Source organism: Canis lupus, chromosome 23 (assembly GCF_003254725.2).
Source record: "Canis lupus dingo isolate Sandy chromosome 23, ASM325472v2, whole genome shotgun sequence".
Taxonomy (NCBI): Eukaryota; Metazoa; Chordata; class Mammalia; order Carnivora; family Canidae; genus Canis; species Canis lupus.
The window spans coordinates 12,639,005-12,662,228 of record NC_064265.1 but is presented as its reverse complement, the minus strand read 5'-3'; the positions used below and the strand labels follow the sequence as shown (position 1 = coordinate 12,662,228).

Here is a 23,224-nt window from a genome sequence, read left to right as displayed (position 1 = left end):
CTCCTGACCTGTTCCATTCTGCCTGTGGAAGTCTTGGTGGCCGGTCCCTCTCTAGCCTGACTCCTGGGAGACAGCCAGTTTGGGAGATGGGCTGCACTTTCTCCTCCTTCTCCCACTAGGATCAGCTGCTTGAGCTGCCTTCTCAAAAAAAAAAAAAAAAAGCTTCAGTGTGAATGAATACCCCCCTTTGAGTCACTTTTGAGTCATTTCTTTTGTAGCAAAAGCCACTTTTCAGGAATTTGAACACCTCAGGAAGGAAGTCAGGCAATCTGGCATTTGCTTAGGCTTTGTCAGGTAAAAATTGCAAAGATTGAAAGCTAGCTGAAAAGACAGGAATCCAAAGAATGCCTTCCCGCTCTTTCTCTAAATTGTAGATACAGTGTTGTTTTTCCTCTCATCAGAATTTACATCCACTTTGTAGAATAGTATCGTGTGTGTTTGTGTGGTCACATGTTCCTGGACCATGAGGATTTTTAAGAATGAAAGCCAGTGAAAGACTGGGGCTCCCGGAGAGCACACACCTCTATTTCTGAATGTTTGTGTGGGGCATTCTTCACATTATGGGCAGGCCCTGTTACACAGTTTAGGCACTGGCTTTGGCTGTGCTTTGTTTATTTTTTTGGTTGAGATTTTTATGTGTTTTTAATAGTCCTTCATTAAACTAATGACCACTTGACAGCAGGAGCATCATGAACGCCTAATTGCTCAGCACCCGTCTGTGTTGTTCCAAAGCAGTTTTTAAGTGACTGGATATTTCTGGTGGTGGGTGGAGAAGCTGTGAGATCCTGCCCAGAACAAAGGGTGCTTGAGGGAGAAGAAAGCTTCTGGATGGAGGGTTCTGGAAAGGCTTCTACTAATGGGACCTCATGCTGGTCTTGTGTCTGAACTTAGACTTGCTTTTCATTTTTGTTGGCAGGAAGCCTGTAAGTGGATCTGTGCCTGCTACCAGGACAGAGGGTGGTTTCTGGGGGGCAGAGACTGATGGGGGTTGAGGAACATTTATCGTCCTTCCTCTGGCTGTCTTTGAAACAGGATCAGTTACCATCATTCCTGTCGGCTTGCATCAGAGCTGGGATTTTTGCCTTGCATCAGAGCTGGGATTTTTGAAAACCGAGAAACAGGCACTTTTGGCAGTAACTGAGTCTAACTGTTCCATCATACAGATAAGGAGACAGAGATCCAAAGAGATTAAATCACTCAAATGTAGCAAATATTGGCACAGTTGAAGTATGAACATGGGTTCCAAGAATCTTAGTCTGGTGTTCTTTGGTTACCATGTACAGCCTGATTTTTCTGATTTGGTCCAGTTGACTAAGATGAACCTCTCCCTTGTCAGAGGCTGCCAAAGCAAGGACAAATGAACATGCGTTTCTTTTATTACATAATTAATAGGTTTTTTTTGTTTTTTTCTGATTATAAAAGTAGTGCACAATCATTGTGTTTCACCCAACAAAAGGATGTAAAGAAAGTAAAAGTCACCTATAATTCCTAAATCCTGATAAAACCATTGTTGATGGTTTTCATATACCTTCCAATCCTTTTAGTGAGGGTACATATATATATATATATATGGCCCCTTTTAAAAACAAAAACTGGATCTTACTGTTCAAGTAGTTTGACATGTTTTATTCTTTCACATTAAATTAACAGTCTTTAGTAATTTTCATTCTAGCAAAGAAATGTACATTCTTTTTTGAATGTATTCCAAAACATGAGGACATTTAAGTTACCAAAAAAAAAAAAAAGAAAAGAAAAGAAAAAGAAAGAAAGAACAGCTCGCTATAAGAATAAAACCAAAAAGAAAATTTAAGGTTTTATGCAAAATCATTTTGTAGCAGTACAGTTTTACTGCCTTTATAATGTCCTTTACTGGGCAGCCCAAGTGGCTCAGTGGTTTAGTGCCGCCTTCAGCCCAGGGCCTAATCCTCAAGTCCCGTGATCCAGTCCCACGTTGGGCTCCCTGCATGGGGCCTGCTTCTCCCTCTGCCTGTGTTTCTGCCTCTCTCTCTGTGTGTGTCTCTCACGAATTAATAAATAAAATCTTAAAAAAAAAAAAAAAAAAGAATGTCCTTTACTTCTAACCTGTATTAATCTCCAGTAAGGGAATATCTTTTTATTTTTGATTTTTAAAAAGATTTTATTTACTTGAGAGAGAGACACACAGATAGCAAGAGAGCGCATGAGTGGGGAAGAGAGGGAGAAACAGGCTTCCCACTGAGCAGGGAGCCTGACGTGGGGCTCGATCTCAGGGCCCTTTAATCACAACTGGAACTAAAGACAGATGATGCTCAACTGACTGAGCCATTCAAGCACCCTGGGAATATCTTTTTTATTTTTTTTAAGATTTTATGTATTTATTCATGAGAGAGGCAGAGAGACAGAGAGAGGCAGAGACACAGGCAGAGGGAGAAGCAGGCTCCATGCAGGGAGCCCGACGTGGGACTCAATCCTGGGTCTCCAGGATCACACCCTGGGCTGAAGGTGGCGTTAAACTGCTGAGCCACCTGGGCTGCCCAGGAATAACTTTTTAAAATATCAACTTTATTGGGCACATGGGTGGCTTAGTGGCTGAGTGCCTGCCTTTGGCTCAGGTCGTGATCCCAGGGTCCTGAGATCAAGTTCCTCATTGGGCTCCCCACAGGGAGCCTGCTTCTCTCTCTGCCTATGTCCCTGCCTCTCTCTTTGTGTCTCTCATGAATAAATAAATAAAATCTTTTTAAAAATAAAATAAAAATAAATATCTTTATTTAAGCATAATTCATGTATATAACCTGCATCCATTTAAAGTACCTATTATAGTGGGTTTTAAAAGTTGTGTACATGTGCCCTGAAAATCACCACCATAATATAGAACATTTCCATGATCCCCAAGCTATTCTTCATGTCCTTTTCACTCCTTACCCCAGCCAGGCAGCCACTGATCTGCTTTTGTACATTACAGTTTGTATTTTCTAGAACTTTCATAATGCAGTTGTACAGTATCTACTCTTTTACATGTGGCTTCTTTCACTGAGGGTGTATCTTTGTTTTAATGTAAATTTTAAGTGGCACTTATAGAAAAGCACAAAAATCATAACTGTACAGCTCAAACTTATGTTATTTTTAACAGATGCTTTATCAGGATTAGGTTTCATTAACAGAGACCCAAAATAATAGTGGCTGAACACAGTAGAAGTTAATTTCTTTCTTATGTACAAATCCTAAATCCATGTGATAGCTTCATACCACAGAATTCTCAGGGAGCCAGGCTCATTCCTTGCTTGCAAGGGTAGGTCCTTGTCGTGTTCTAAAATGATGACCAGAGTTCCAATGGTCACATCTGCCTCCCAGGCAATAGGGTGAAAAAAAAAGAAAGAATAAAGGGCATGTGATGGCTATCCTTTAAGGCACATTCTGGGAAGTCACATTGTAATAATTTGGCTTCATCTCAATGGGCAGTACTTAATGGTGTGACTATACCTAGCTGCAAGGGACATTGGGAAATAGTTTTTTTTCCCTCCCTTGGTTAGCTATATACTTACATGAAAGTCAGGGACTCTATGACTCTGGAAGAAAGTAGATTGGGGATAAACCCATAATCGGTGGCACAGCCACATGACATTCCCTTATAGGGCTGTTCTATAGTGAGGTTAAGCCCCCTGATGTCAGGGCATGTAAGTTCCTTCCAGAGACTGAGATAAACCAAGCTGTGATACACAGCCTCATGCCTATGGCTAGCCAGGGCCACTGCTGGATCCTGACAGCCCTGTGGCTATTTGCATTGACATTCGAATTAATCAAAACTAAATTAAAAAATTAACAGTTCAGTTTCTGAGTCACAGTAACCCCATTTCAAAGACAGTTGCCACATGAGTCTTAAGTGAGTCTCAGGTGGCCAGTGACGACTCTGTTGCATGAGCAGATATAAAACATTTAGATCATGGGGCACCTGGGTGGCTCAGTGGTTGAGCATCTGCCTTCGGCTCAGGTCATGATCTCAGGGTCCTGGGATTGAGTCCCACATCAGGCTCCCTGCAGGAAGCCTGTTTCTCCATCTGCCTATGCCTTTGCCTCTCTGTATCTCTCATGAATAAATAAATAAAATCTTAAAACAAAACATTTAGATCATTGCAGAACCTTCTACTGGATATCACTGCTGAATCTAAGGCCTTCTCATTGGGGTGCCCAGCCTGGTGGGCTAATTGTGGGCTTGACCTCAGCCCTCCTTGAACCTCAGCCAGGCTGCCTTATGTGGAGCCCAACCTGCAAGCTGTACATGGTGCCCTCTGCAATCAGAGTTCTCCCTTAGGCCTAGAGCACCAGGAGCTGGCCTCCGGCAGAATCAGAGGGAGTGTTGCCCGTACAGCAGTGACCCATTGCCAGGCTTTCACTGGAAGCCTGCGTCCTGGGCAGTGAGAGTGTTTGTGTAACCTGCAGGTAGCCTGGGCTGCTTCTCCACTTTTACATTCTTTCCATGAGAGGCTAGAAGTGGAAGGAATGAAGTCCTATCCACCCCGCCCCGTTCAGAATTGCAAAGACAGCACCTCAGGGCAAGTGATTGCCTCTGAGCAGTGCCATAACCCAGGAAATGGGGAAGGGCTTAAGCACGTCTGTCTTCTGAAAATCATGGTATTTTTAGCTCCAGAATAGTTTAAAGCAGATTTAAATGCACAGTGGATAATGATAACTTTCACAGCTGAGCGATCTCAGAGGACATCTGCTCGGATGCTATTCAAACACAATCTGACTGGCTCAGTGTGTTTATTTTTCTTTTGACAGTGATAAGTGGTAGAGGGAGAGAGCGAGGGTTTCAAGATCCATCATAAGGCGATTAAACTGGATCCGTGCCCAGGGTTGTCTTGGAAGGGAGGAGTTTACCCGGCAGTGGCCTCCTACTTCTCTCCTCGCCTCTCCACCCCCGCCGTGGGGAGGTCAGCCATCTAGGGGAAACTAAGGTAGTCCTCACCTGTGTGCCCTCTGGTGAAGGGGTCACATAAAGGCCAAGAAGGTGGCTGCAGTCCCAGGCCATGAGTAGCCTCGTCTGCCTATTCTCTGAGAGCAGTGACACGAAGGGTCAGGAGCATTGCTCTGGGGACACCTGGGTGGCTCAGTGGTTAAGCATCTGCTTTCAGCTCAGGTCATTATCCTGGGGTCCTGGGATCGAGTCCTGCATCGGGCTCCCCAAAGGGAGCCTGCTTCTCCCTCTGCCTGTGTCTCTGCCTCTCTCTGTGTCTCTCATGAATAAATAAATAAAATCTTAAAAAAAAAAAAAAGAAGAAGAAGCTCAGAGCTCAAGGCTCAGGGCTCAATCCACACAGCTCCTACTTGGATGCTCCCAGTGACTGAGAGCTCACTCCTTTACCTCCAAGCCCTTCTGGTTGGGTGAGGTCAGCTGATCCTGTTAGAAAGTTCTTATCTTAAACCCAAAGTGGCCCCTCTGTGCCTTTCATTTACTGATCTAGAGCAGCACAGTGTGATCTACCCCCCTGGAGAGAACTCTGGAGCCAGGCTGCCTCGTCCTGCAGGTATGCCACCTTGTGACCTTGGGCCAACTACTTACCCTGTGTGGGGGAGTTTCCTCACCTCTCCCTGAGCATGATCATAGGACCCATTTTGTAGGAATGTTGTGAAGATTAAATCAGGTAATAACAACTGGAAGCACGTAGAGCAGTTCAATAAAGTTAACCTATTTTCATTATTTCCCCCCATAAATCTGTTCTTCTCCTAAGCCGACCATCCTTATCTCCCAAGCCCACCTGCAGGCCAGAGCGGCACTCCCCTTGGACATCTGATGGCAGAGGGTTCAGGAAGGTCTCCGACCCTGTGGGGGAAGAGAGGTCGGGCCAAGTTTGCCATACCATGGGGAACAGAGTGGCCCTGTGGCTCCAAGCACTGGGACTGCCTCATTAACCAGCAAGGTATTCTCAGTAAGCTGCTCAACCTCCATGAGCCAGACTGGAGGCGAGGGACACATGTGCCAGGGCTGTCACCAGAATTCAGATGAGACTGTGTGTGCAGTGGACTCACTATAGGTACTTTATAATAATCCCTCCCTCTTCCTCTGGAAGGAAGTTGTTTTATCTCTCATTCAGTCTATAGACATGCACTGATGTTGGTTCGCTAAGTGACCTCCAGGAGGGGTCACGTTGTGAAGGGGACACAAGAGACAGTGCAGGAGGCATCAGAGAGCCATTTCACCAGTCTAACCGTTTGGATCCTAGGCCTTGGCTTGTTGACATGGTCATGCCAGTATAGCCATTCAGCGGGCTCACCTGACGGTTAGCCTGGTGGCCTCTGAACTCAGACCCCCTCCATGTCCCCAGGTGTCTTTTTGTCACCTCTGTACCATCCCACTGATCTGCAGGCTCAGGGCAGGTCACAGCGGTGCCGGCTTCTGGAAGAAATGCCACCACCCGAAAGGGCTTGAAAGACTTTTATCCAAGCCCTGAATGTTATCCCTGAGGCCCAGAATGCTCAGAGAGGTAGAGCAGTGGTTCTCGGGTCACACAGCAATGAGGCAGAGTGAGAAGCAGAGGCCAACCGGGTATCAAGGCACATCCTTTTGGTGTCTCCCATGGCTCCCTTAGTCTGGCTGCTTTGCCAGGAGGGGTGTCTGGGTCTGTTTGGACACAGCCTTGGGTCTTCTTACCATCTCCGGCTCGTCTTTGCATGGGTGGTGAAGGGGGTTGTTTCGCCCCTCAGCCTCTCAGCGCTCCTTTCCCACTGCCTCTCCCCTCTCCCTTCACGGGAGGCTGCAGACCCTAAGAGTGCACCAAGCCAGGAGCTGCCCACTTCCTGCCTCAGGGAGCAGAGGCCGTGGTACTTGAGGATGGAGAGGTGCCATGGGGGGGCTGATGAAACCTGCAGTTTCCATTGCCTGTGTGGCAGGAAGGGGTTGGGAGGCTTTTGCAAGTACGGACAGAAGTTAGTACCTTAGGAAAACAAACATAGGCTCTCTGCTTGGGCTGTTAATGCAGAAGACCCAGTTCCTGGTCAGCTCCACCTACAGCTGTAAGAAGCCAGGTCTACGTGGAGTCTGGCCTTTGTAAGGGGAGAGTGAGTCACCTGGAAGCTACTTTGTTGGTCTGTTAGAACAGCGCATAACCTCCCTGGGAGACCATCTAGAGCACAGAAAGAGTGCAAATTCGTCTAAAACCCGCACGTGCTTATGCCAGCATTCTGATAATTTTTTAGAGAATTTTTTTTTTTTAACTTTTCCTTTTACATGTCATTAGCCTTGAGAAGAATAGCCAGCAATCAGAGAAAGCCGTGGGATTATTCCTGAGGAAGAAATCAAGATAGATTCTGGGAGCCATCCACTCCTATCCCCTGTTCTAGCCCTCTTCATTGGAAGAGAGGCTTCTGTTTTATTGGTGTATTGGAAGTAGACAAAAGCTTCAGCGGGGCTCAATGTTTTGTTTTTTTTTTTCCATCTGCAATGGCTTTGTGTCTTCAGTCTCCTGGTGAGGGATAGCTGTGTTTAAATGGCCAGCTCTGTTTCTCTGGGTGAGCCTGGCCCAGAGAAATGCTATGCTTCGTGTATTTTATTAGAAACTGCATATCAACCAGGGAAGACATTTTTCTCTCCAGTTTGTTCTGTTTTTAACCTCATCCCTCAGATTTCACAGGCCTGATGTTTTAAGAGATATTCTTTCATTAATTTAAAAAAAAAAGCTTTGTTTTTGAGGAAAAGATGTGCTTATTTTCATTTCTTTCTTTTTTTTTTTTTTAAGATTTTATTTATTTGAGACAGGAGAGAGAGGGAGAGAGAGCATGAGCAGGGGAGGGGGCAGAGGGAGGAGCAGACTCCCTTCAGAGCAGGGAAGCCAGATGTGGAGCTCCACCCCAGGACCGCAGGATCATGACCTGAGCCCAAGGCAGAAGCTCAACCAACTGAGCCACCTAGGCGACCCTGATTTCCTATTTGTTACCAATTAGCTTCATATTTTAAGATCTCTACAGGCACAAATTCATAGGTAGTCACCAGGTATTATGGAAAAATGCTAGTATGGTTAGACAAAAGCAAAATATTTGCATTTTCCCTGGCATCAAGTGTTCTTGGTGAAGGAGCTTTGGTAAAGTGGAAAGGGCTAGGAACCCCAGGGACTTTACTGAAGTCCCAAGTGAATGGGTGCATGCAGGCATTACTTGTTTGGTTTTACGTAGGATTTGAGGCCCAGCTCAGACACCCCGTCCTTTCCTGCTTTGAAATGAAGCTTGTGGCTCCCACCACTCCTCAGCACACTCTTGCCCTTCTGTCTCTTGATGCACTCTGTTGCCTCTTATGGCAACTGTATTGTCCATTCTTTGGGCACAAACTCTGTGTCCCATTCTGTCTTTGCCATTCCTCATTGGGTGGCACCCTCAGCCCCCATGTCCCACAGCCCCACTCTCTGGGCCCTGTGTAGAGCTTCCCACACAGGGCATGCTTAGTACACATAGGTTGAAATGAAAATCAGGTTTTTCGGTACCTCTTGTGGAACATCCGTTTCTGCCCAGGTTATAATTACATGCACACGTCTTCTTTTCCTATGAGGCCAGAGGATGTCAGACTTTATCTGTAAGGGCCACATAGGAAACATTGTGGGCTCTGTGGCCCATACGGTGTGTGTCACAACCACTCAAATCTGCTGTTAACAGCACCAAGGCAACCACAGATGGCACACAAACGAGCAGGGGGGCCTGGCTTCTAGTACAACATTTACAAAAACAGGCAGTTGGCTCTTAGTTTGCTGATCCCTGAACCAGATTATCAGCTTCTGAAGAGGCAGTCTCTGTCTTATCTGCCCTGTACGGAGCAGAGTGCCATGCAAGAGCGGGGCCCCCACGAATGCCTGCATAGGGATAAGTGAAACAAAAGGCGGAAACTTGAGCAGCACATATGCAGACATACTGACCCACCTCCACTCCCAGGTGCACATCCAACAGAAATGCCTGCACATGGTCACCAAAGGACATGCGCCAGCATGGCCACAGCAGCACCATTTGGGGTGGCCGCAGACTGGGAACTGCCCCATTGCCAATCAATAAGAGAACGGCTGAAAAAAGCTATGCCGTGTATTCACGCAGTAGAATGCAGTGCAGCAAGAAAATAAATATGCTTTATGTAAAAATACAACTAAATCTCACAAACATGATGGCAAATTGAGACAGAAACACAAATGGTGACTTACCGTACAATTCTAGTCACGTAAAATTTAAAAACAGGCAAAGCAAATACCTGTGTTGTTAGAAGTCAGGGGAGTGGTTACCTTTGTGGGGGTGGTGCCTGGGAGGGCGTCCGAGGTGGCTTTCTGGGGGCACTGGTTATGTTCTGTTTCTCCATTAGGGTGCTGGTTACAAGAGTATGTTCAGTTTGTGGGAATATCACCAAGCCATATACTTAGGACCTGCATACTTTTCCATGGGAATCTTATAGTTCAATAAGGCATTTGATTTTAAAGGGGGGGGGGGGGCAATTTGTCCAAACAGTATTTAAGCAGAGCCTCCAATCAACCACCCTAATTCTCTGGCTGGTGCTCCCCAACTGCTGCTTCCTACTAACCCCAGCCTGGGCTCTGGCTCCTCTAAACGGGAGAGTGGAAGTCTGGAGCCTTCTTTCATCTCTGGCAGTTGGGGCAGGAGAGCAGGGGCTGGGGCTGGGCGGGAGCCTGCGGAGCACTCTGAGGGCGTACTGGGGGGTGCTGCCGCCCCCCTCACCTTTGCGGCATCCTCATCAAGCCCAGTGTGTGACAGGCACCCCTGGGCTTCCCCATCTCCTTCACAGAACATCGTAGCAGTGGGAGCCGGGTTCTGCGACGGCCTTCACAGCGGGGACAACACCAAAGCGGCTGTCATCCGCCTGGGGCTCATGGAGATGATCGCCTTCGCCAGGATCTTCTGCAAGGGCCAGGTGTCCACGGCCACCTTCCTGGAGAGCTGCGGCGTGGCCGACCTCATCACCACCTGCTACGGAGGCCGGAACCGCAGGGTGGCCGAGGCGTTTGCCAGAACTGGGAAGGTAGCCCCTGGCCTGTCCCCCCGCCAGCCCATCTGCCCTAACTTGAGACCCCTGGGCTGGGGCGAGCCGCCCGCCAGTAAAGATAGAGGCCAGCATTTGTCATTTGCTGGGCATATCCTGTTGACATTTGTCTGCTTTCGCTTCAAAGTACCTCCACCTTAGCCTTTTAGCTTCTATGTCTCTTTCCATTGGCTTGCAGCAGAGGATGGCAGCTCCGCCCCTGCCCCCAACTCGCCTCTTGAAATAAGTGATTCTCTATACTTCTTTTTTTTAAAGATTTATTTATTTATTTGAGAGAGTGTGTGTGCATGCACACAGTGGGGGAGGGGGAGGAGCAGAGGGAGGGGTGAGGAGAATCTCGAGCAGACCCCACTTTCAAGCACAGAGCCCAACCTGGGGCTCAGTCTCATGACCCCGAGATCATGACCTGAGCCCTAAACCAAGAGTCAGACACTTAACTGACTGTGCCACCCAGGCGCCCCCACTCTCTAGTCTTTACAATAGGGTTTTCGTCCTTGTTTTTAAGACCATTGAAGAATTGGAGAAAGAGATGCTGAATGGACAGAAGCTCCAAGGACCTCAGACTTCTGCCGAAGTGTACCGGATCCTGAAACAGAAGGGGATGGTTGACAAGTAAGTCCCCCCACTGTCCCTGAGCCCACAGAAGGGCCACCCCCTGCCCCCCTCACGACCACCAGCCCTGTGGGTACATATGGGCATGGCTGAGTGTGGAACTCCACTGGAATAGTTCTGCCCTTAGTGTGAGGAACATCTTCCTGCCCTGAAAATGAGTGTTGATACGAACTAAACTCAAGTTCAGGGAGAAGAACTCAATTCTCTCTCTTTTTTTTTTTTTTAAAGATTTTATTTATTTATTCATAGACACACAGAGAGAGAGAGGCAGAGACACAGGCAGAGGGAGAAGCAGGCTCCACACAGGGAGCCCGTTGTGGGACTCGATACTGGGTCTCCAGGATCACACCCCAGGCTGCAGGCAGTGCCAAACCACTGCGCCACCGGGGCTGCCCTCTCTCTCTCTCTTATTTTTTTTTTAAAGATTTTATTTATTTATTTATTTATTTATTTATTTATTTATTTATTTATTTATTCATGAGAGACAGAGAGAGGCAGAGACACAGGCAGAGAGAGAAGCAGGCTCCTTGCAGGGAGCCTGATGTGGGACTTGATCCCAGGACCCTGGGATCACACCCTGAGCCGAAGGCAGACGCTCAACCACTGAGCCACTCAGGCATCTCTTTTTTTTTTTTTTTGAGAGATAGAGGGTGTGCGCATGTGAGGGGAAAGGGGAAGTGGCGGGGAGAAGGTGCCAGGGGAGAATGGCAGAGACAGAAAGAGAATCCTAAGGAGGCTTTACACCCAGTACAGAGCCCGATGAAGGGCTTGATCCAGGACCCTAAGATCATCAGCTGAGCCAAAATCAAGAGTGAGACGCTCAACTGACTGAGCCACCCAGGCACCCTAAGAAGAACTCAGTTTTATAAAGCATGTTAGGAAACATGAAGTTTGAAGTTCTAGTTTATCCTGCAGGGTGTTTGGTAAGAGCTACATGTCATAAGTTTTGAATTAAAAAAAAATATATTACCTTGTTATTTGTTTTAAAAAGATATAGTCTTGTTAATAAAAAGTCAAACAATTCAGAAAAGAAGAGAATTACCCCAGAATTCTAGCACTGGAAGTGACCCGTGTTAAGGTTTGGGGAGCAGCTCTGCAGTCTCTGTGTCCCATGGATGGATGGGTGCATCCAGCCTCCACTGCCCCACTGGGCTGGTCAGCTATTAAAGGTGGGCTTGGGATAGTTTGATTTGCCCCAGATCAAGGAAATAAACCCTGTAGCACCACAAAAGCTGCCAGCCTCTCTGCGGCTGCCCTGTGGCCCTCTATCTTGCTCATTTGCTGAGCCGTCTTCCATAACCTTGATGGCAGCGACACCACCTAATAAATGCACACACAGCATACTCTGTGGGTCCTTGGCTCCTCAGGAGGGAGCGGGGAGGTTTGCTTGCCCGGGAGAGGAGGGAACTGGGCGGCTGAGCAGACACTGCCATTTGTGGCCAACAGTGCACACTCGTCTCCCTGAGCCAGTGATGGTTATAGGCGTGTCTGCTTGTTCTCTGGTGTGTCTCCCTCCTCCTCAGGTCAGTGCACGTGTCTCTTGGTCCTGACCACATGCCTTTACCTCCCCTACACTCAGCTCTCCTCTCTGGACCAGTACAAACTGATCAACCCATAGAGTTCCCTGTGGCAAGTTGAAAATGAGGGCAGACAGGACATTTGTCTTCCTTCTTTCATTAGCATTATATTTTTCTGAAATGGCTTTCAAAACCAGCCAGGCAGAGATGGAAGTCATAAACAGGCCTCCAGAAGAGGAGAATTACCGTTAAATCATGACTAAAAGGAAAACACCTCCTAGGTGCATGGTTTTCCCTACATACTTCAACGGCAAATGGTGATGTGTTTAAGTGTGGTGGGGCTACTTTAATAAACACTGAGTAGTTATCAGGAATTTTTTTTTAAAGTCTTTAGAAAATACTTGAGTGCTAGTGGATGATAATTGTCTCCCAATCATGGTTTTAAAGTGGCACCTGTGTGCGACCATGGGATGTATTTGATAGGCTTCTATGAATGGATGAGTTGGCTAGTGTTATATTCATCATGGAACTTGGGGAGGCTGTAGACTGGAACTGGCATTCTGGGATCAGTACTGCCTGTTTTTAAAAAGCAGGTGTTGGAGCGCCTGGGTGGCTCAGTCAGTGAAGCATCTGCCTTTGGCTCAGGTCATGATCTCAGGGTCCTGGGATTGAGCCCTGCATCAGACTCCCTGCTCAGCGGGGAGGCTGCTTCTCCCTCACCCTCTGCACCTCCCCCTGCTTGTGCGCTCTCTCTCTCTCTCTCTCTCTCTCTCTCTCAAATAAATAAAATCTCTTAAAAAGCAGGTGTAGGGGCACCTGGGAGCCTCAGTCAGTTAAGTGTCCGACTCTTGGTTTTGGCTCAGGTCATGATCTCAGGGTCCTGGGAGTAAGCCCCCTGTCAGGCTCCAAGCTCAGCCTGAAGTCTGCTTGAGATTCTCTCTTCCTCTCCCTCTGCCCCGCCTGCTCGTGCTTTCTGTCTCTTTCTCAAATAAGTCTTAAAAAAAGAAAAGAAAAAAAAAGGCAGGCGTAATCAAGCAAGTGAAACTTGGCTCTGAGCAGATACCCTTCCTCCGTCTTGTCCCATTTTCTTTCTTCTGTTTAGAAACTAAACAGACTGTGCCTGTGCTTAATGAGGTCACTGCCCGTTTGGAGGGGACATGGTTTCTCCAGGTTGCAGTATAGACGTCTATAGGGGCTCTCCCTTCCCCTGCACCCACCTCCCAGCGCTGCTCAGGCAGCCCCTGAGCTCTGCAGTTCTCCCTTGGCATTACCTCTTACCTTGATTTTTTTTTTCCCCTTGTCATCCCAGCCATCACTGCCCAGGTCTTCCTGTCTTTTCTTCTCTGTGGCTAACAGAAAGAGAAGTGAGCAGGCGACAGCACCTACGGCCACCTTGCGGCTTCCCAGCCATGTGGTCTTGGACAGGTCGTATTCTTATCTGTGCCCCAGTTTTCTTTACCCACCAAATAGAACTAATGGACCTGATGATTGCCATGGTGCCTTCCAGCTCGAGTATTCTAGTTCACAGGCCTTCTGCTCATCCAGAATGAGGAGTCCTTAGGTTGGCATTTGGGGCAGCCCTCTCGGTTCTGTACCAACTGAACTTTCTAACACTTAGGTCCTGTAACTTTCTACAACCCCTTCTTCAGTTGAAGCAGATTTCCCTTTGCCCCAATACCTCCTTCTCAGACTTCTGTGTGCATCTGTCCTCCTGCTGTTGGGCCTGCCTGGATGTACAGGTCAGCCCTGACCACCCTTGAAGCGGCCTGGGCCTGTCCTCAGAGCCGCCTTCATCCATACCCTTCAGATGCAAATAACTTTCCTGCCTTGAACATATTGTTTACACAAGTGGTCAGCAAAGTTTTTCTGTAAAGGACCACATTGTAAACATTTAGTCTTTGCAGCTTGCATAGAGCTCTCTGTTGTATATTCTTTTTTTTTTTTTTTTCCTTTTATGGCCCTCGAAACATGTAAGAATTGTCCTCATCTTGCAGGCAGTACAAAACAGGCCATAGGTCAGATTTGTTTCTCAGGCTGTGGCTTGCTGACCCCAGGTTTGTTTGTTTGTTTATATTTTTATTTTAAAGAGATGTTATTTATTTATTCATGAGAGACACACAGAGAGAGGCAGAGACACAGGGAGAGGGAGAAGCAGGCTCCCTGTGGGGAGCCCGATGCAAAACTCGTTCCCAGGACCCCAGGATCACACACTGAGCGAAAGGCAGAGAGACGTTCAACCACTGAGCCACCCAGGCATCCCTGAGTCCAGGTTTAGACAGAACTGCTGCTCAGGTGCTGTGGCTTCTTACATGAACATACAATGTTACTTTCATTCTTCAGATTTGGAGGGGGAGCCCATGCTCTCGGTTAAAAAAAAAAAAAAGAACTTTGAGTCCTAGAAAAAGGCACACAGTGAAAAATGACTCCAAATCCCCACGGTAGATGCAGGCAGCTGTCTGAACTGTTAGTATGTCCTTCTTTTTATGTAATGGGTGCTGTGCTCTGCGTTGTGCTCTGCCCCTTGCTTTTCCTCACTTGAAGGCGTGATTCGAAGATCATGCCACATCGGCACCAATAGATCTCATTTAATGGCTACAGAACATTCCACTGTGTGGGAGAACCACAGTTTATTTAGCCAGTCTCCTCTGGATAGACAGTAAAGTTGTCTGGGTTTCTCTGCTGTTACAAAATTTGCTTGATTTTATTCCCTTGTGCATGCATCTTTATGAGCATGTGTGAGAATCAGGTGTTTGTGTTCATTTGCTAGGGCTGCCATAACAAAATATCACAGGCTGAGGGGCTTGCACAGCAGAAATTTACTTCTCATGGGCTAGAAGTCTAAAGGTCAAGGTGCCAGCAGGTACCTTCTTCTGAGGCCTGTCTTTTTGGCTTATAAATGGCCATCTTCACCCCGGGTCTTCATGTGGTCTTCCTTCTGTCCACATGTGAGTCCTAATCTCCTTTTCTCATAAGGACATCAGTCATATTGGGCTAGGGCCCATACTTATGGACCCCCTTTTAATTTTCTTCTTATAAGTACTGAGGATTAGGACTTCATTGGATAGATTTGGAGGCTGGGGGTACAACTCAGCCCAGAACAATGTTGTAAGCTCTCTGAGGACATCCTGCACCTGGTTGAAGCCTCTCACATCTTAAGTCCTTAGTAGCCATTAGTGGGCTGGCTGATTGATTGGCTGATGCCTATATTTTTCATTGAAATACTGTCTTTTGCCCTCCTTTCACCTCTGATCTCATTTAGAGAGCTCTCCAAACTGATCTAATTGGCCTTGTAGTATTTTATGCTGTATAAAATAGCATTTAGATGAGCAGGATAGCCTAGTGGTTGAATGTTGGCTCCAGAGTCAGAAACTGTGACTCAGTCTCCTTATCTATGGAATGAGGATAAGGAAATTATCCCCCTCATAGGGTGGTTGTGAGGATTAAACAAGTTCCTTAGAAATTCCAATTTCCATAGAAATTCCCTCCCCCGCCCCCCATACTCCCAATCTCATGTTAGCTTCTAATCTACACAATCCATTTTGGAAGCTCTGTTTATGAAAGCCAGGAGTGGTTTTGGCTGCAAGAGCAATGCCCAGTTAAAAATGCCTTGAGCAATAGGGTTATTTTTCTCATAGAACAAGGACTCTGGAGGTCATTATTGGTGTTGGCACAGTGCCTCTAGATTAGAATCTCAGTGATACTGTTAATATTCCCTCAGAATCTCAAGATGACTGCAGCAGCTCCATGCATCACATACACAGCTGCACTCCATGACATGGAGCAGGTACAGTCAGGGGGAGCAGAATTTTCCTCCAGTGCCTCTCAAGGAGAGGAGTATCTTCCCCCAAAGCCCTCAACAGAGATGTTGAGTCCTGCTCTCTAGAACTTGTTTCCTTGGCTAATTCTGGGAGAAAGAAAGGCTGGGAAACTGAGCCTTAGGCCATTTGCAACACTGGTAAAAAGTGAAGGGGGTTAGGCATGGCTTTGGGTGGCCACTCATCACCTGCCACCCTGCTTTGGGGACACATAAGTTGTTCTCATCGTAGGATCAGGAGAACTAAGCCATGGAAAGATGATCGAGCTGAAATGTGCAGGCTCTAACTCCCATTCTCAATAGTTCATTGAACAAATACTTGCTGAGCACCTGCCCCCAGCCATGCGCTGTGCCAGGCCCCAAGGATGCAGAGGTGAACAAAACATCTGAGGCCCTGTCCTTTAGGAGCTTGCTAGGACCTATTTGGCCATCGTGTGGCTGTGTATATAAACTGTCCCTTACTGCACACCCACCATGTGCCAAGTTATACTCTCTGTATGTTACATGTAAGTCACTTAATACTGTAGACCTTAACACAACAGGTCTTGGGCAGCCTGGGTAGCTCAGTGGTTTAGCGCCATCTTCAGCCCGGGGTGTGATCCCGGGGGTCCGGGATCGAGTCCCACATCGGGCTCCCTGCTAGGAGCCTGCTTCTCCCGCTGCCTGTGTCTCTGCCTCTCTCTCTGTGTCTTTCTTGGATAAATAAATAAAATTAAAAACACAACAGGTCCTGCCGCATTTTACAGAGGGGTTATGAAACTTGCCCAGAGCAGATAAACTGTGGGGTCAGATTTGACTGTCCGCCTGACTCCAAAAAATAAAATATTCTGTACCGAAAAAAAACCCACAGTGATAGACATATGACCTATCAGGGTTATTTCCTATTCTTAAATTAAGTTGTCATTATAGAATTCCAACTAGATAATTTTCAGAATGGCTTTTAAGATGCTATTGATCCTGTCAAGCTCATTTTGGGTTGAGTGTGTGTGTGTGTGTGTGTGTGTGTGTGTGTGTGTTTAAAAGCCTGATTGAAATTACCTTTGTTATTTCCTTAGTGATATCTGCTGTTTAAAATACTTGATGAACCAGCTGCACCCTGGGATACTGCTGTCTTTTCTCACAATAGATTATTAACCCTTCCCTTTATACCCTCAGCCATTTCAAACTTTCATTTATATCTGTGTTCACATCTTAGAAGAAAAGGCAAAATAAACCCAGCTTCCAACTTGAGATCAGTGCTCTGCTAATTGTGGGTGCCCACGTTGATTCTTGCAGGAGTGTTCCAGACCCGAACTATTTATGGTGATGTGTGGGCTGCCTCATCTTTATCCTTGGATGATCCCTTTTGGAGAAGGGAGAGCAATACCTCCTTGCAATTTAAAATTTATTCTCCAGTCTCTTAAAATATCGACAGAAACTTGGATTCATTCCAGACTTGACCAAGAGTCTACGCTACAACTCTTCACATAAATGATCAGAGGTGCCCCTGCAGGAATTACCCTGTGACTTGTTTGTAGTCTGTGTACTCCAAACAAGTAGGTGAAGGATGGTCTAGGTCATACCAACACCTTAGAGCCACAGTGCAGAGGCTTTCTGCCGATCAAATAGGAGTATAGAAGGCATTCGCTTTATTGTCCAATGTAGCACACCCATCTACAATCTGATCGGCAGAAGAGGAAGACTGATTTGTTCTGTAAGGTAAGCCAGATGGCCTAACTTGTCTTTTTCACATTTCCTCCCAACCAGGTTCCCGTTGTTTACTGCAGTGTATCAGATCTGCTATGAAGGCAAACCCGTTCAAGAGATGTTGTCTTGTCTCCAGAGCCACCCAGAGCATGTATAAAGTGGCTGGTGCAGCGTGTTGGGGAACGCGCTGCCTTTCTGATCAGTCTTTTCCGTTCAGATGGAAACAGACTGGGCAACACAATGTTCGCTTGACCATCATCTCGTCATGGGTGCGGATGAATTTTTACCAGTTCATTTTTGAACTGCAAGAAGCAGTTCACTAGCTAAGATGTGGTGGGCAACAAATAGACACATGTGTGAGCGTGTGAGTCTGCGTTCATTTCTCATGCTGTGGATGTTTCTATGAACCAAAATTAAAGGTCCTTTTTAAAAATTACTTTTGAAATTTTCCCACCATGGTAACTTAGAAGGATGGGAATGAATCTCAGCTAAATTTTTTACATCAGCTCCATATGCATTTGAGTGAAGGGTTTTTTTTTCTTCTTCTTCTTCTTCTCATTCTCTTAATGTTAAAACTGAACCAGCATTAACATGGTAGAACAGAGGCGTGAGTGTGTTCAAAGATCAACATACTGTAACTTAAACTCTATCTCAAAGCCAGCATAATTAACTACTTTGATTGTGGGTTGGTCTTTTTTTAACAATTAGAGATTTTTAATTAGATGATCCACTTATGTATCTTCCTCTTTGCAGTTTTCTGCATTTTTAGCCTCTTTTCTCTTCATTAGCTGCCAGAATGTGCTTCTCCTAAAGGCTCAGCAGTGGCGGAAGGCAGAAAATGCATCTGGGATTTTCCTGCTGTGACCAGCACGTTCTACTGATTAATGACCTTTGGATGATGCTTTTTGTTAGGTAGTCCTTTTGTGCAAACATTTCCTGTAAGCCTCACAGATCCACTGAGATGGGACTCCTATTATTTCCTCTTTTGAGTTGCAGTCACTGGTCACCTGGGGAGTCGGGGCAGAGCTGGCTGTCAAGTCCAGTGTTCCTCCACCCCACCAGGGTGCCCAGACCCCATGCATCACTGGGCTGACTTGACCCCCAGCTAATTGGCTGTGGCAGATGCCATGTGCAGCCTTTCCTGAGTCCATGGCAAGGCTTCCTGCAGCTGAGATTTGCATGGGTTGTTGCCTAGATGGATGCCACTCAAAATGTCCTCCCATCAGCTTCACTTAGAGTCTCTCATAAATGCAGGTTCCCAAGTCCCACTTCAGAGCTCCAAAGTGGGGTAAGGTATCTATTCTTTAATATGTCTTCCATGTATTCCTGATGCTCACTACAACTTGAGAACCACTACTTTAGAAATTTTACCTACATTGGCATTTCTCAAACCACATGCCATAGGAAATGAGCATCCTGGGATCCCATGGTTGTTCTAGGTGTTCTCTGGCAAGGCCAAGTGCGTTTGGGGAAAGCTGCCTCAGCACACCCCTCCTGAAGGTGTAGAGTGTATATTAGCATATCAGTAGAACATGTCGAACCCAGAGAGTTCCAAATACATTAGACTATGAAGATTCTTTTTGGCAAAGAAACTTGCCAAGTTTTCAAGGGAACACTGCTTTAGGCTGAGGTGACCCGAGGACAGCTCAAGCATACCCTTCACTCCTCGGAAAAGTTAGGATGAAGAACTACCTACCTGTGGTATTGTTAGCTATGAACTTTTACAGTTCAGGCCTGCAATGAATCTTTGATGAAGCTTTAAGGTGACACTGTCAAGTACAACCATGTAGATGTCAACCTCGCTGAAACGCACATTATGTCAAATAAGTGCTTTTAATTCTAGAATTAGAATGGGAATTACTGTATCTTCTTAAAAGAGATTGATTTCAGGACAGCATTATAGTTACCTTACATAGCACTTGGTAAGTGTTAAGGGAATATATGAATGTCACTTATATATTCATGGATTTTCACTTTGTGAGATTTTGACTTTTTTTTTTTTTTTTAATTTTTCAGCTTGGGACTTTTTTCCTTCTATACCTGAAATGATTGTAGAATAGATTTTTGTGGGAATTTAAAAAACTCAATCCAAAACATTCTGGGGGAGGCATTTTAAATCCTCATACACAGAAGTATATGAAAGCACATGAAATCCACAATTTTCATTGATTTTAGTGCCACTGTTAATCAATTTTTGCTTGTCTCATGATTAATCTTTTTAAAAATGTGTACATAGATAACAAAGTGTTACTTTTAAAGATACTTAAAGGGCTGTAAGCTAATTGTGGTGTCTGTTAAGTGGGATAATTAGATGTGAAGAGTTAGGATTTTGTTTTACATATATTCTCATCTGCATTCAGCTTCCTACTCTGAGTTTTGTACTTGACTGTTTTTTCTTTATGAGTGTTCTCTTGCCAGTCTGGTCTGCTGACTATATCTTTTGAACATACTTCTGATATCCTGCATATTATGGAAAGAGGCAAATTTTATAAGTTTGTGCTCTGCTAACTGTAGATATTTATTACTCTACGAGTTATCTATTTTTGTAAGCCTGTGGTCCATCATTTATTTTAATTCTCATTTCTTACTAATTATGGTAATAGGGAGGGAGACATCTAGAGGAAAAGCCTAATTTGTACTACTTCAGCAAATCTGTGAATGTAAAAACTTCACTGTTGCCTTGCTATAATCCAACCTACTATATAATGTGGAACAAATATCTGTCTTGAAATCCATCCTAGCAGGTTGAGTTGAGCTAAACTCCTTCTGGTTTTTCATCTAACTAAAACATGGCCCCATGGCATCAGCCCACGGAGTGATGAGGTGCCTGTGTACAAAGGGATCTTTCGTTTTTCCACCACTTCTAATCTAAGAGCCTTTTACTTACATGTGTACTGAATCTGTTTACAGACTGTAGGTGGATATAATTTAAAGACTTGATTTAATAAACATTTAATGCCCCAAACCTGTGCTACTGGCCCTTTTTTTTTAAGTGGTTCTTTTTTTTTTTTTTTTTAAGATTTATTTATTTATTTATGATAAACATATATATAGAGAGAGGGGCAGAGACAGGAGGAGGGAGAAGCAGGCTCCATGCCGGGAGCCTGACGTGGGACTCGATCCTGGGACTCCAGGATCGCGCCCTGGGCCAAAGGCAGGCGCTAAACCGCTGAGCCACCCAGGGATCCCCTGGCCCTTTTTTTTAAAAAAAATAATCAGCTTAGTTAAGAGTTTATCTAGCTCAGCTCTTTTTTTCCTGAATTGTGTTGCATGAACAAAAACAAAAAGGTAATTTCTAAAAGAAAGATTTCGTCTCTAATCCCACTCCTCAAACACGTCAATTTCCATTTGTCTTCTTCCCATTGCTTGATGACATTTTTATATAATCATAATCGTAGGGTGGAGGCCTTCCAGTTCCAGCTACACAGTGGAGTAATATATTTGAAATCCACACTACCACCACCTCAAATACCTAGTAAAGCTAGTAAGATATGACCAGCATATATAACCAGATCTAATCTCACAGGAATGTGAGGGAAATGCCCAGGAGGTTAAAATAATTAGGGACTAACCAGAGCAGTAAAGTCACTGAGTGGTTCTGTGGCTTTCAGAGGAGGGTGTGGAAACCTCTCCATTGTCTGAGGGTTTATATTGTAAAGTCAGTGCTAGAACAAGAGCTTTCCAAGGGCTACCCTGTCAGGGAAAGAAATGGGCTAGAAAACCCATGGATAGGGACAATCAAGGAAGGGGTTCCAGTGGAGAAAAATGTGTCTGCTGAAAACTTATGATCATGAGTCCAGCACCATCAACAGGTTTTGGGTTTGAATTTTAATATCCAGAAAATCACAAACAAAAAGAAAAAAAAAGGAACATACCCACTTTGGATCCAAGCTGCACAGGCTTTCCAGAAGTAAGGTCCTATTAAATATGCCCTTTAAAAATTAGAAAATAGGGGATCCCTGGGTGGCTCAGCGGTTTAGAGCCTGCCTTTGTCCCAGGGCATGATCCTGGAGTTCCGGGATCGAGTCCCATATGGGGCTCCCTGGATGGAGCCTGCTTCTCCCTCTGCCTGTGTCTCTGCCTCTCTCTGTGTGTCTCCCATGAATAAATAAATAAAAATAAAATATTTAAAAAATAAATAAAAATTAGAAAATAATGGCAAAATAACAAGTGTTGGCCAGGTTGTGGTTCTACTGCTCTGGTTGTCAGTTCCCTCCTAGAATTCTATTTATTTATTTTTAAAAGATTTTATTTTTAAGTAATCTATACCCAAGATGGGGTTCAAACCCACAACCCCGAGATCAAGAGTTGCACGCTCTCCCCACTGAGCCAGCCAGGTGCCCCTGGAATTTCATTTTACATAAACAAACCTATACTCTCATATGCTTACCCATTTTTCAATTTTTCTTAAGATTTTATTTGACAGCATTGAGAGCGTGGCAAAGAGAGAAGGAGAAGCAGGCTCCCCACTGAGCACAGAGCCCAATGTGGGCTCCATTCCAAGACCCTAAGATCATTACCTGAACCCAAGGCAGACCCTTAACCAACTGAGCCACCCAGACTGCCCCCCATCCCCATTTTTCTACACAAAGTAGAGCTTACTAGATATAGTGCTCTGCACCTTGCTTTTTTCACATAACATTCCATCTTAACAGTCTTTCTTATCACCTGCTTGTTTTAAACTGCCTTTTAAAAAACTTTTTATTTTGAAATAATTATAGGTTCAAAGGAGTTGCAAAGGTAGTACAGAGAAGTTTCACATCCCCTTTACCTAACTTACCTGACTATATCAACCCTTAGTTTTTGAAAGTGTATGTTAAAATAATAGTAGCAAAGTACATTCAGTACTATTCTAGAGCTTTGTATGTATGAATTTATTTAATCCTCAAAATTTGTCATTCCTCAATACAGAAGGGGGAACTGAGATACAAAGAAGGCTAAAGAACTTGGCAAAATCACATAGATCGTCATTATTAAAGGCAGGATTTGAACTCAGGCAGTTTGCCTTAAGAGTTTGTTACACCACCTTTTTTGAGGAATAGCTGTTTGTGGTTTAGCAAAATCAATTTTCTGCAAATTTACACACAAGTCCTATGTTCATGTGTGTATAATATTTTATTTTTTTATTTTTAAAGATTTTATTTATTTATTCATGACAGACTCACAGAGAGAAAGAGAGGCAGAGACAGGCAGAGGGAGAAGCAGGCTCCATGCAGGGAGCCCGACGTGGGATTCGATCCCGGGTCTCCAGGATCACACCCTGGGCTGAAGGTGGCGCTAAACCACTGGGCCACCAGGGCTGCCCTGTATAGGATTTTAGAATACTGTTCTAAAACTTTTTAAACTTTAAAAGGCTTTAAGTAATCTCTGCACCCCATGTGGGGCTCGAACTTACAATCCTGAGGTCAGGGGACACATGCTCTACCAATTGAGCCAGCCAGGCACCCCTAAAACTTTCTTTTATAGACTTATTGAAGAATATGAATCTCTCATGTCCCTTAAAGATCAGCATATTTTATTTATGACTAGTCCATAATTTATTGCAGATGAATATTTAAGTTGTTTTCTCCATTTCTCTTTTTATAATAATTGCTG

The 23,224-nt window shown here is 45.1% G+C and overlaps 1 protein-coding gene across 2 annotated transcripts in view; it reads left to right on the top strand.

The window, feature by feature from the left end:
- GPD1L (glycerol-3-phosphate dehydrogenase 1 like) overlaps positions 1-23,224 on the top strand; it is a 109,661-nt gene that overhangs the window by 42,357 nt on the left and 44,080 nt on the right. The window contains exons 6-8 of one of the 2 annotated variants that reach the window (XM_025461094.3): positions 9,746-9,979; positions 10,506-10,612; positions 17,690-20,594. In XM_025461094.3, the coding sequence (XP_025316879.1) occupies positions 9,746-9,979; positions 10,506-10,612; positions 17,690-17,786 (438 nt within the window). In that variant the 3' untranslated portion in view covers positions 17,787-20,594. Of the gene's footprint in view, positions 1-9,745; positions 9,980-10,505; positions 10,613-17,689; positions 20,595-23,224 lie in introns of those variants that run through there. The other variant, XM_035704755.2, reaches the window with a different exon arrangement.